This window comes from Bombus affinis, chromosome 12 (genome assembly GCF_024516045.1).
Source record: "Bombus affinis isolate iyBomAffi1 chromosome 12, iyBomAffi1.2, whole genome shotgun sequence".
In the NCBI taxonomy this organism is placed as follows: Eukaryota; Metazoa; Arthropoda; class Insecta; order Hymenoptera; family Apidae; genus Bombus; species Bombus affinis.
In genome coordinates this window covers 7,549,264-7,563,564 of record NC_066355.1, presented here as the reverse complement: position 1 = coordinate 7,563,564, position 14,301 = coordinate 7,549,264, and the positions used below count along the sequence as shown (strand labels likewise).

At 36.9% G+C, this 14,301-nt stretch overlaps 1 protein-coding gene across 1 annotated transcript in view; it reads right to left on the bottom strand.

Annotated features, from left to right (window-relative positions):
* Positions 1-14,301, bottom strand: part of LOC126922781 (uncharacterized) — a 27,245-nt gene extending 12,944 nt beyond the window's left edge. The window contains exons 1-3 of the mRNA XM_050735642.1: positions 14,187-14,301; positions 12,098-12,547; positions 4,665-4,947 (exon numbers count right to left, since the gene is read on the bottom strand). Of these exons, the coding sequence (XP_050591599.1) occupies positions 4,665-4,947; positions 12,098-12,547; positions 14,187-14,193 (740 nt within the window). The 5' untranslated portion in view covers positions 14,194-14,301. The remainder of the gene's footprint in view (positions 1-4,664; positions 4,948-12,097; positions 12,548-14,186) is intronic.

Sequence of the window (14,301 nt, the reverse complement as noted above, 5' to 3'; positions counted from 1 at the left end):
TAGTTTCATCACATGATGGGCTCACATAACAGTGAGCATATCTATTATCGACGCATCTTTCTTCTCTATAGTCAAAGTATTGTCCTAACGGACACCATCCAATTTCTTTCCAATTCCCTGAACATGTATAATATCTGTCACAGTAACATTCATGAGGAACTTTCTCGTAACCGAAACCACAGTCGAAAGGATTACACTGCGTCGGCCAGTAACTTATGTCTTCTGGCCACTGGCAGTTTTGTGTGCGACGATCGTAATACATATGGCGGGGACAGGTTTCTACGGTGGCGGTTCCCTGGTAGCATGTACAATACTTGCTGCACTCCTTGTGGGGCAACCGGCTAGTGCTTGACGAACAGGTGCCTTCGCAATGGTTATTTCCACTGGGGTAACAGATAGCTTTGTCTTCTGCCACACATTCTAACAGTTTCCAATCAAACTTTTCGCCTGAGCGACAATTCATCCATTGGTATTCTCCGTTGCGACATACGTAATATGCATAGCAGTTACTCTCGTCAGGTATTTTGTTTCCTTCAATGCAATAGTGCGGGCGCCAGGTCGTAGTCGTAGTAGAAGATTGATCACCGTTGCAATTCCCAACGTTTTCGGGTATATCGCACTGTTTCTTTTGTGGATTGAAAATTAGCCCTCCGTTACACGACCGATCACATTTGATACCGTCCGAGCATTCGTAATAAAGCTTAGAGCACGTACTAGCAGGATAGCGAAGATAGCCAGTGGCTGGACACTCAGGTGAATCCCGACAATTTTCATATAAGTAACCATCGTGAGAATACTTTTGGTTCCAACATATGGCGACATCCCGTAAATCGCAAACTTTCCTAATAAAATCATATACCATGCCATTAGGGCATATGGCGAGAAACTTCTTTCCGTCTTCGCAAGAGTAATACTTAGTACAAGAGCATTCGTGTGGTATGAATGTATATCCTTCTGGTGGACAATCTTGAACATCTCTTTCCTCCACTGCATAAGGTAGGAAGTCTGTGGCCAGGTCGGTTTGATTGAAGTTCGATGAACACTCGTGTCTCGGAGGCCAGGTACATATACCCTTGGTTTCATCGAAAGACAATCCATCTTCGCAAACTTTCTGTACTTTAACACCATCCACGCATTCGTAATACAAACCGCAATCCGTCTCATGAGAAATTCTCTTAGTACCGGTTGCAGGACAGCGGACATTAGACACACATTGTCTACGTTCATCGTCGAATACATGACCCGATGGGCACTGTCTTACAGCGTATTGACCATCGACACATTCGTAATACAGCGATTGACGTTGGCAATCATGCGGCAGAAGTACAGCCTCCAACAATTTACCTGTTGGACACGAATCGTAAACTTTACACTTGGCGACATCTTTGTGTACACATTCTAGAGAGTCGGAACAAAACAGCTGTTCCTCGTCACACGCTTTTAAGACTTTTTCTCCGTTCTCGCATTTGTAATATAGACTACAGTTGGTGGGATGAGGTTGTATGAATTCGTCCTTTGAACAATCCGGGGCTCTTGACGCGCAATTTGCCTCCCATGGCAAAGTACAATTTTGAAGTTCAGGATCGAAATGTAGCTTTTGTCCCGGGGCAAATTCTGGGCAATTCGAGAGTTGTTTCTGCCCATTGGAACATTCGTAAAATTTGGTACAATCGTGTTTGTGAGCGAGCTGTACGATTTTTCCTGAAGATTCTGGACATTTTGTTGGAATTTCATGTATTTCGGCAAAAGCGTTCTCCGTCACTGCCAAAACGGCAATGACCAGTAGTAATAAATCTGAAATAGAAGAAAATAGCAAATTTGCCATTCTGTATGTCAATTCTATTCTATGTGTCATGAAAAAAAGCTAATTTTTGCTTAAATGGTAACCAATGTCCCCTACATCTTAAAGAAATCTTCCAAAAACTTTAGTGACGACTTTGGTGATTTTAATTTTTACAGTTACTGATTACAAATAACTATTATAAGCGATTAATATGTTTTGATTATCATCATCAGTGACGGACTAAAACGGGTTCCGTCATTGGTCATGATTATTGCTAATCAAAGGAATTTTGTCATCGTTAATGGTTATAAGTAACTAAAAACGGTATGGATCGTCAGTGTAGCAACCTGACGAATGCATATACGACGCAGTGTTGAATATAGGGGTGCTAAGTGTAGCAGTTAACTGCATAACAATTTTCAATAGTGGTTTCCAATAAGCAAAAAATGTTCATCTATGATGATTATTCGTAATTGAAAATGGCCTCCTTCGTCGTTAATGTTCACCAGTAACCGAACAAATTTATTTCGTCCTCTATATTCTCCCAAGGAATACACGTCTACTATATGCGATATAAGATAAAGTCCCGAAAGCAACCTACGTGGTTGCGAAGTATATCACAAGTAAAATTACTCACCTCTCATTCCAACAGATTTATTTCTGACAATAGAAAGATAACACACTCTCCTACATTCGGTTTTTACGAAGAAACTGACATTACCAAGTTATAAGATTTGACTTTTATAGCTAACTTATCGTACTATCAGCATATCTTAGTGCTTTGTATTGGACGATACAATCATTTAACGATTCAGGCTTGCTGTATTCAAACGATAATTATCATTATAATCTTACTCCCAATTTTAGAGTTATTACTCAGGTATAAATCGGCTTATCGTTTCGCGCTTCACATATCAAAAGTGCGATGCTGGGATAATATTACTTAATAACAACACAGAAAATATATTATATACTTAGATATATATTTAGGAGCGCTGTGAATGCAAACTGTAATCAACATTTGCATTGTATGTAACTACTACATTTATGGTAATGTTTTTGCTAATCAGTCGCACTTTTACAAAATAAAATTGTGACAATATACGTGGCGATGAATCGAATATAATTAAATTGTTATAGTTTTATGCTATGTATACATATAACAATGAATGTTCATTAAATGATATCATTTATCACTGATTTTATTATTTACAGAAAATTTGCTATCTGTAATCAAATTTAATGCAGTCATCATAAAAGATTCTATAAATTAAATTAAATATAAGGATAGCATTACGTTTCAACAATGCAGCATTGTAATGTGCTGAAATTCAGTGATACTCGATGAAGGTGTTACGACAAACCATTTATCTTTAGTAATTATTCTACGAATTTATTTCTTTTTGATTCTACGATTCATTTTCCAGCTTTTAACGAAAATTATTCACAAATGGTATATCCGAAAAATCACAAATGTTTGTTTGGCAGTAAGTTGCAGTTGCAACAATGAGCATTCTTACTCATACAGCTTCTGAGTACATAATCAAACTTTAATCGAGTATCGCATACCTCGCAATATTTGGATCTTTCATCACATTCATAGCAAAGTGTACATTTACAATAATGGGGTACAGCACCAATATTACTGCTACAATCAGTTAGAGACGGACAGTTCGACGATAAATTTGCGTTTTGAGGCACGTTTTCCCGATATTATATCGTAGTACAGACCGCTGGCACATTGCTCGTTCCTATCGCTACATCTACAATATTGTTGACAATCCTTAATCACTACTGTAAACAGTGAGCATATTTAATATCAACGCATTTTTCAGCTTCATAGTCAAAGCCATCTCCGCTTTTACAGAACTGAAGATATTTCTTATTGTTTATACAAGCATAATATCTGTCACAGAAACACTCGTGAGGAACATAATTGTCACCGAAACTACATTCGCTAGGATTACAGTACGTCGGCAAGTCATTTTCCTGTATGGCTTCTGGAAAGTTGCAGTATTTTCTGGACCGGTCGTAATACGTATGACGGCCACATATTCTAACTGTGGCAGTTCCATGTTCGCATTCACAAAACTTGTTGCATTCCCTGTGGGGCAACCGGCCACTGCTTGACGAACAACTGCCTTGGCATTCGTTCTGTCCTGAAGGGCGACATTGAGCAATGTCTTCTGACATACATTTCCTCTCCGCCCAATCAAACTTTTCGCCTGAAGGACATTTCATCCATTGGTATTCTCCGTTGCGACATGCGTAATATGCATAGCAGTTACACTCATGAGGTAATTGGTTTCCATCAATGCAATAGGGCGGGCGCCACGTCGTAGTAGTAGTTGTAGTTGTCGTAGTCGTAGTCGTAGAAGTAGTAGTACTAGTAGTAGGTTGATCACCGTTGCAATTCCCAACGTTTTCGGGTATATCGCACTGTTTGTTTTGTGGATTGAAAATTAGCCCTTCGCCACACGACCGATCACATTTGATACCGTCCGAGCATTCGTAATAAAGCTTAGAGCACGTTCCAGCAGGATAGCGAAGATAGCCAGTGGCTGGACACTCAGGTGAATTCTGACAATTTTCATATAAGTAACCATCGTGAGAATACTTTTGATTCCAACATATGGCGACATCCCGTAAATCGCAAACTTTCCTAATAAAATCATATACCATGCCATTAGGGCATATGGCGGGAAACTTCTTTCCGTCTTCGCAAGAGTAATACTTAGTACAAGAGCATTCGTGTGGTATGAATGTATATCCTTCTGGTGGACAATCTTGAACATCTCTTTCCTCCACTGCATAAGGTAGGAAGTATGTGGCCAGGTCGGTTTGATTGAAGTTCGATGAACACTTGTATCTCGGAGACCAGGTACATATACCCTTGGCTTCATCGAAAGACAATCCATCTTCGCAAACTTTCTGTACCTTAACACCATTCACGCATTCGTAATACAAACCGCAATCCGTCTCATGAGAAATTCTCTTAGTACCGGTTGCAGGACAGCGGACATTAGACACACATTGTCTACGTTCATCGTCGAATACATGACCCGATGGGCACTGTCTTACAGCGTATTGACCATCGACACATTCGTAATACAGCGATTGACGTTGGCAATCATGCGGCAGAAGTACAGCCTCCAACAATTTACCTGTTGGACACGAATCGTAAACTTTACACTTGGCGACATCTTTGTGTACACATTCTAGAGAGTCGGAACAAAACAGCTGTTCCTCGTCACACGCTTTTAAGACTTTTTCTCCGTTCTCGCATTTGTAATATAGACTACAGTTGGTGGGATGAGGTTGTATGAATTCGTCCTTTGAACAATCCGGGGCTCTTGACGCGCAATTTGCCTCCCATGGCAAAGTACAATTTTGAAGTTCAGGATCGAAATGTAGCTTCTGTCCGGGGGCAAATTCTGGGCAATTCAAGAGTTGTTTCTGCCCATTGGAACATTCGTAAAACTTGGTACAATCGTGTTTGTGAGCGAGCTGTACGGTTTTTCCTGAAGATTCTGGACATTTTGTTGAAATTTCATGTATTTCGGCAAAAGCGTTCTCCGTCACTGCCAAAACGGCAATGACCAGTAGTAATAAATCTGAAATAGAAGAAAATATCAAATCTGCCATTCTGTATGTCAATTCTATTCTATGTGTCATGAAAAAAAGCTAATTTTTGCTTAAATGGTAACCAATGTCCCCTACATCTTAAAGAAATCTTCCAAAAACTTTAGTGACGACTTTGGTGATTTTAATTTTTACAGTTACTGATTACAAATAACTATTATAAGCGATTAATATGTTTTGATTATCATCATCAGTGACGGACTAAAACGGGTTCCGTCATTGGTCATGATTATTGCTAATCAAAGGAATTTTGTCATCGTTAATGGTTATAAGTAACTAAAAACAGTATGGATCGTCAGTGTAGCAACCTGACGAATGCATATACGACGCAGTGTTGAATATAGGGGTGCTAAGTGTAGCAGTTAACTACATAACAATTTTCAATAGTGATTTCCAATAAGCAAAAAATGTTCATCTATGATGATTAGTCGTAATTGAAAATGGCCTCCTTCGTCGTTAATGTTCACCAGCAGCCGAACAAATTTATTTCGTCCTCTATATTCTCCCAAGGAATACACGTCTACTATATGCGATATAAGATAAAGTCCCGAAAGCAACCTGCGTGGTTGCTAACTATATCACAAGTAAAATCACTCACCTCTCATTCCAACAGATTAATTTCTCACTTTTGAAAAATAACACACTCTCCTATAGTAGGTTTTTAAGAAGGAACTGACATTACCAAGTTATAAGATTTGACTTTTATAGCTAACTTATCGGGCTATCAGCATATCTTAATGCTTTGTATCGGACGATACAATCATTTAACGCTTCAAGCTTACAGTATTTTGGAACGATAAATATCGTAATCTTACTCACAATTATAGAGTTGTGGAGTATTGTTTGAGAATAAATATCGTGAAATAACGAAAGCGAGACATTGGTGTCGCAACCCATCAAATATATTTTGAGTAAATAAATGAATAAATGTACAGCCGTATACGTGAGTCGTTCATACAAAATATAAAACGCGGAATAAATACTCGTTAATGTTCGTCGCGCAACTCGATAAATACTCGGAGATACTCTGTAGTTATTATTCTATACTATTCGATACTGTTCGATACTCTGCGACATACTTCTATACTCTACGACACTAAATCGCTGGCGATCGCGTACGTTTATTTATACTGGTCGGTGTAGAGTCGGAAAATTCAAATTCATCTTCATTCGACGGTTGCCTGTAGCGGCGACAAAACAACATCGTGATTTGAATTGTCCTCTGACTCGTGTGCCGCTACAGAGTTATCACTCAAGTATAAATCGACTTATCGTTTCGTGCTTCACATATCAAAGGTGCGATGCTGGGACAATAGTGCTTAATAACGATACAGAAGATATGTTATGTACTTAGGTATATATTTAGGAGCGTTGTGAATGCAAACTGTAATTAAAGTATTGAAGATGTCGAGAAATAGGAAGCAAGCGTTTCTGTATAACAATTTCAACGAGAGAAGTAGATTACTCTTAGAAGAGTTTCATAAAAAGAAGTAACTAATATAAGACAACTCCAATACATACATTGTATAAACATACATGGTATAATAGAATCGAATTATTCGATTGGACTTTATAATGTACCGATAAAGATTTAAAACGTACGTTCTTAAAATTCTTATCCTGTTGCAAAATGATACAGATGAGATCGCGACACGATAGAATTGTAATATAATTTTAACAATCGAGACATAAATATCTGCAATTATAAATCGGAAATTTGTTATTCATTGCGCATATTTTATATATATATATATGAATGAATTGTGAATTATATATCACGATAATGCCAATAGACGGCTTTTTATATTATTAATAATAATGAATTAATTATCTCCGTGTTTCATTCGTATATCTTCCCAAGGTTCGGTTGTCAAAACCTTTTATGATTTCTGTTAAGAAAAGCGATTATGTTTACCTACATATTTCTACGATGATGATTATCTTGGATAACGTTATCACGGAAAAGAAATTTAGCTTAGATTTCTAAAATATTATGAAATATGCATTATATAGAGTTTTTACTCAATGGAAAATTCGCGTACTTTACTTCTTCTTCCGTCCTCGTCTGACTAGGATAAGGTTGATCTACTGATTCTGCAAGTAACACCGTTGAAAATATTCAGATATTCGATGCGGATTGAACTAGTATTTATCTGTGACGATAATTTTTATCATATCAGAGATGACTTTTAGCACATTATATGCAAAGATACGCTGATTAAATATTTCCTAACCAGAATGGCACCCAAATTAACTTAGAAAATTTTGATTGTCTATAGCAGGCAAAAGTTTGTTCAAGTTAGTTAAAACAATGATTATCTTAGTCAATTTACAAAAAATAAAAATTCTGATATGCCCGTATTTCGAATTTAGATGTCCAGTTTATACATACAAATTTTAGTTAAAATTGTCAAATATTTACAAAAATTATTGAACAAGGATGTATTGAAACAAATGGATTCTTTAAAATCTGTTTATATGCTTATATTTGTTGTTGAGAATATAAAATTTATCCATGGGAATCTATCCGCATTTTGAGAGTTTTCATCCGGGAAATGTGGACCTGCGGAAATCAACCGCTAACAACACAGCATATATTATACATCTAACATCTAAGAAATACAATTCAGTTTGTTAAAAACTCCAATCAGTATAAGAAAAAATGTTACCTTAAGAAATTTGCCGTAAGCAAGCCTCTCTCTTCAAAAAGTTCATCCGTGAGAGATCTTTGCCTGGGCCTATCTAATATTGTTGCGAAATAAAATAATCGTTCAACTGGTGCGATGAAAAAGGCTTGTTATTCTTCAGAAATCAGTTTCCTATCGAATAATCATTTAACACGGACAAATCGGAACTTTTATCTTGCTAATTAAAATGTCGATTTAGTTATTTATTCTTATTTTCGGATAACACTCGTGGAATTGTTAGCTGTTTCATGTTCGCCTCTTTCAAACTCGAAACCGTTCTTTACTTGTCATTTTTCAATAGTGTTGATTACATCTTCGTGATAATGCTTTGCTGATATGACCGCATTAATAAAAACTGAGCGTTAAATGTTCAATGTTTCATTTGCCACTTCTGATAGTCGACGACTTTTAAATCTAGCAAGTGAAAAAGCAGCAATAACAGCTTCATAGGAATTAATATCCAAAGACAGAAACCTTTTGAATCTTCCGTTAGAACTTGGAACTAGGAACCTAACTGTTGCTAAGATAGTTTCCCAAATTGGATAACTTCGAAGTTTTGACTTATTAATTTGCTCCCGAACATATAGGAATCATGAGATTAGACATCCATAGTACATATTGTTTTCAGCCTGTACTTTATCTATAGCAGTTGCAAGAGAACGCAGACATATCAGTAATCCATCCAAGTAAGACAAATTGAAATCTCTCTGTGAAGTTACATAAGGTGTCTAATGTTTCATGCAACGACAAAATCTTCTCCGCATTAGCTAACATTTGAGAAAATAAATCATTCCAATATTTTTTTTTTTTTTCTTTTTTCAATAATCTCACAGTTCTCAGGACGGGACGACAAATTTCAAAGTGGAGGCACATTTTTATGATACGCCGTCATGTAAATTTTTTAAACGTAATACGAATAGTCGCGATCATAAATATGTGAATGAACACTACGATAAAGATGTGAAGTCAGAAAACTGTCATTGGCATGAAAGTCAATAATTTCTCCAAAATGCGCCACATCTGCTTTTGTACACGAAAATTTGGAAAGGATTTGGCAAAATTCAGCCCGTTTTAAATCGCTATTGCAACAGTTTAAAGAAAACTTAACTTATACAAAGCATGAACGTTATGCAATTTCAGAGCAATTTGTTTGAAATGAGCGAATGCGTGAATTTGAGGCGACGCTGTGACAAAGCCATCGATGTTCTTTCAAGTATATTCTCAAGCCAAAAATATCGCCAATTTTTTGGGAACCAAATAACAACAGTAGCGGAAACATATTTTACGTTTTGCAATGCTTTTGTAACGTTAGTGACTAGTACTATATATGCACCATATAATGCCTATATTTTTAAATGTGGTTTTGAATTTTTTATTTTCCATAGGCGCCGGAGGTACAATTTTGTCGATGATGTACATTTCGATACTCTTCTTTAAACTATGTACTATCTCTAGCTATTGATAAAGGAAATTAAATTTTTAAAGTTCAATATATGTATACATCCAATTTGATAAATCATTTAACAAAATAGAATATAATGCAACATCCAACAACTTTTGTTTCCATCGCATGTTTTACAATCCGATCTTTTATATTTTACATGGTATCTTTGACTTACATTTGTTTTGTATGTAACTACTACATTTATGGTAATGTTTTTGCTAATCAGTCGCACTATTACAAAATAAAATCGTGACAATATACATGGCGATGAATCGAATATAATTAAATTAATATCTTTTCGTGGTATGTATACGTATGAGAATGAATGCTAATTGAATGATGTCACTTGTCTTTAATTTTATTATTTACAGAAAATTTGCGATTTGTGGTCAAATTTAATGCAGTCGTTCTAAAAGACTACATAAATTAGACAATATATAAAAGCCATTACGTTTTAACCTTGTAGCATCGTAATATTATGGAATTCAGAAATACTCGATGAAGATGTTACAACAAACCATTTATCTTTAGTGATTATTCTACGAATTCATTTCTTTTTGCTTTCACGATTCATTTCCTAGCTTTTAAAGAAAATTATTCACAAATGATATATCCGACCACAAAGTTTTGCTTGCTCGTAAGTCGCAATTGCAAACATCTGAAGGTACACAGGTCTGACGTTGACTGTCATACCGACTACATCCAGGGCAATTGACGACATAAGGAGCCCCCATTGAACATATGCAGTATTTGCTGCAATCTTGGTGTTGCAAACGGATAATCGGACTAGAAGACGTCTGCTTCGGACAGTGCCCTATACAGCGATCGACCGTTCTTGACGAGTATTCATGGTAACAATGGGCCTCTTTATCCACACAGGTCGCGAGTACATAGTCAAAAGATGATGCACCAGGGCATTCTGAGAGATATTTGTTTCCGTTTTCGCATGTATAGTAAAGCTTACATTGACAATTATGGGGTATAAACCTGGAAGTTCTGGTACAGTCAGTTATGAGCGGGCATTGCGATTTTAAATCTACGTTTTCGGGCCAGGCACATTCTCCTAAGACTTTATCGTATTTCAGACCGCTGGCACATTGCTCGATATTACCGCTACATCTACAATATTGTTGACAATCTTTAATCAATTATTTCTATAACAGTGAGCATATGTACTGTCAATGCATTTTTCTTCTGTATAGTCAAAGAGCTTTCCGCTTTCACACAAAAAAATGAATTTCGCATTGCCTGAGCATTTATAATATCTGTCACAGTAACATTCATGAGGAACATAATTGTCACCGAAACTACAGTCGGAAGGATTACATTGTTTCGGCAAGTTATTTATGTCCTCTGGCCAATTACAGATTTGTCTGTATCGGTCGTAATACGTATGTGGGTAACAATTTCGAATTGTGGTAATTCCACTATCGCATGTACAATACTTGTTGCAGTCTTTGTGGGGCAAATTGCTATTACTTGACGAACATGTGCCCTCACAGTCGTTGCTATCAGATCTGTAACATTGAGCAATGCCTGCTGGCATACATAACTTCTTTATCGAATCAAACTTTTCGCCTGCAGGACATCTCATCCATTGGTATTGTCCGTTCCGACATAAGTAATATGCATCGCAGTTACACTCGTGATGCTGTTGGCTTCCTTCCGGGCAATTGATCGGGCGCCATGTCGTAGACGTAGTTGTAGGCGGGCGCCATGTCGTAGACGTAGTTGTAGGCGGGCGCCATGTCGTAGACGTTGTTGAAGATACATAATCGTGGCAGTTGGGAACATTCTTAGGTAGATCGCACGAGCTGATTACTGGATTGAAGACGTACCCTTGGTAACACGACATACGACATTTGCGACCGTTGAAGCAATCGTAAAATAAATTACAATTAGTTTCATGAGGATAGCGACTATGGCCATCAGATGGACAATCAGATGAAAAATAACAATTTTCATTTAGGAACGTGTCGTTAGTATACATTTCGTTCTTACATATGGCGGCATGCGGCAAATCGCAAACTTCTCTAATATAATCATATATCATGCCTTCAGGACATTCACTAACATACTTATTTCCGTCTTCGCAAGAGTAGTACTTGGTACAAGAGCATTCGTGTGGTATGAATGTATATCCTTCTGGTGGACAATCTAAAACATCTCTTTCCTCCACTGTATAACGTAGGAAGTATGTGGCCAGATCGTTTTGTTTGAAGTTCGATGAACACTCGTGTCTCGGAGGCCAAGTACATATACCCTTGGTTTCATCGAACGACAATCCATCTTCGCAAACTTTCTGTACTTTCACACCATCCACGCATTCGTAATACAAACCGCAATCCGTCTCATGAGAAATTCTCTTAGTACCGGTTGCAGGACAGTGGACATTAGACACACATTGTCTACGTTCATCGTCGAATACATGACCCGATGGACACTGTCTTACAGCGTATAGTCCATCGACACATTCATAATACTGCGATTGACGATGGCAATCGCTATCATGTGGGAGAAGTACAGCTTCCAACAATTTACTTGTTGGACATGAATCGTAAACTTTACACTTGGCGGCATCTTTATGTACACATTCTAGAGAGTCGGAACAAAACAGCTGTTCCTCGTCACACGTTTTTAAGACTTTTTCCCCGTTCTCGCATTTGTAATATAGGCTACAGTTGGTGGGATGAGGTTGTATGAATTCGTCCGTTGAACAATCCGGGGCTCTTGACGCGCAATTTGCCTCCCATGGCAAAGTACAATTTTGAAGTTCAGGATCGAAATGTAGCTTCTGTCCGGGGGCAAATTCTGGGCAATTCAAGAGTTGTTTCTGCCCATTGGAACATTCGTAAAACTTGGTACAATCGTGTTTGTGAGCGAGCTGTACGGTTTTTCCTGAAGATTCTGGACATTTTATTGGAATTTCATGTATTTCGGCAAAAGCGTTTTCCGTCACTGCCAAAATGGCAATGACCAGTAATAATAAATCTGAAATAGAAGAAAATATCGAATCTGTCATTCTGTATGTCAATACTATTCTATGTGTCATGAAGAAAAAGCTAATTTTTGTTTAAATGGAAACCAATGTCCCCTTAAAGAAAACTTCCAAAAACTTTAGTGACGAATTTGGTGATTTTAATTTTTACTGTTACTGATTACAAATAACTATTATAAATGATTAATATGTTTTGATTATCATCATCAGTGACGGACTAAAACGGGTTCCGTCATTGGTCATGATTATTGCTAATCAAAGGAATTTTGTCATCGTTAATGGTTATAGGTAACTAAAAACAGTATGGATCGTCAGTGTAGCAACCTGACGAATGCATATACGACGCAGTGTTGAATATAGGGGTGCTAAGTGTAACAGTTAACGGCATAACAATTTTCAATAGTGGTTTCCAATAAGCAAAAAATGTTCATCTATGATGATTATTCGTAATTGAAAATGGCCTCCTTCGTCGTTAATGTTCACCAGTAGCCGAACAAATTTATTTCGTCCTCTATATTCTCCCAAGAAATACACGTCTACTATATGCGATATAAGATAAAGTCCCGAAAGCAACCTACGTGGTTGCGAACTATATCACAAGTAAAATCACTCATCTCTTATTCCAACAGATTTATTTCTGACGATTGAAAAATAACACACCTTCCTATAACCGATTTTTAGGAAGGAACTGACACTACAAAATTGTAAGATTTGATTTTTATAGCTAACTTAACGGACTATCAACATATCTTGCTACTTTGTACCGGACGATACAGTCATTTAACAATGTAAGTGTAGATTATTTTCAAACGATAATTTCTATTATTACTTTACTCGTTATTTTAGATTTATCACTCTGATATAAATTGGCTTATCGTTTCGGAATTCGCATGTCAATGGTGCGATGGAGGGACAATATTGCTTAATAACGATGCCTGTTCGCTTCCATAATTGCATACCCTCGCTTTCAAAAGGAACTTCTCCAATATTATGGCTGTTCCTGGATAATTCGGAATTATACAAAGAAGATGAAAGCGTTGGCAAAGAGTGTTGTAAATTTTTCTTTCTCAATTAACTCTCTATCAGTACATTGTCATGTTTCAGCCATTTTGAAGCAAGAGACTAGAATGATTTTGGCACAACATAATTATTCGGACAGTCGATGAGAAACTTTCAAAGAACTGAAAATGTGAAGTTGGCGTGTTCCTTGGGTTTATTGTATGAGGCGAAGAATTAGAGAAAACATTAATTCTCTTTGCTAGGGAACTCCATAAAGCGGTTTTTCATATGTTCCTATGGATTTCCATGAGTAAACAGGTTTAATATGCAATCTACCATTTGTTTTGCAAAACGTCGCACGGCAAACGTCGTTCGGCTTGAGGATCACTATGCGGGAAGAGATATTTTGGCCGATTTTTAATTGTCAATGACTAAAAAACAAAGTCGAAATCGTAACTTTTTTATTCTTGAATTTTTCGGCTTCAACAAACACCCCTTAAATTTCTTGTTAAATTACTTGTAGTCTAACAACACCTTGTGCAATATGTACGATATAAGAATATCCCAAAATAAGATAAAGTCTCAAAAGGAACATATGTGGTTACGAACTATATCTCTTGTAAAATTACTCACCTCTCATTCTCGTAAACAATTTGTACAATTGAAAAATAATAAAAACTCCGAAACTTGGTTTTTAATAAGGAACTGACAGTCCCAAACGATAAGATTTGACTTTTATAGCTAACTT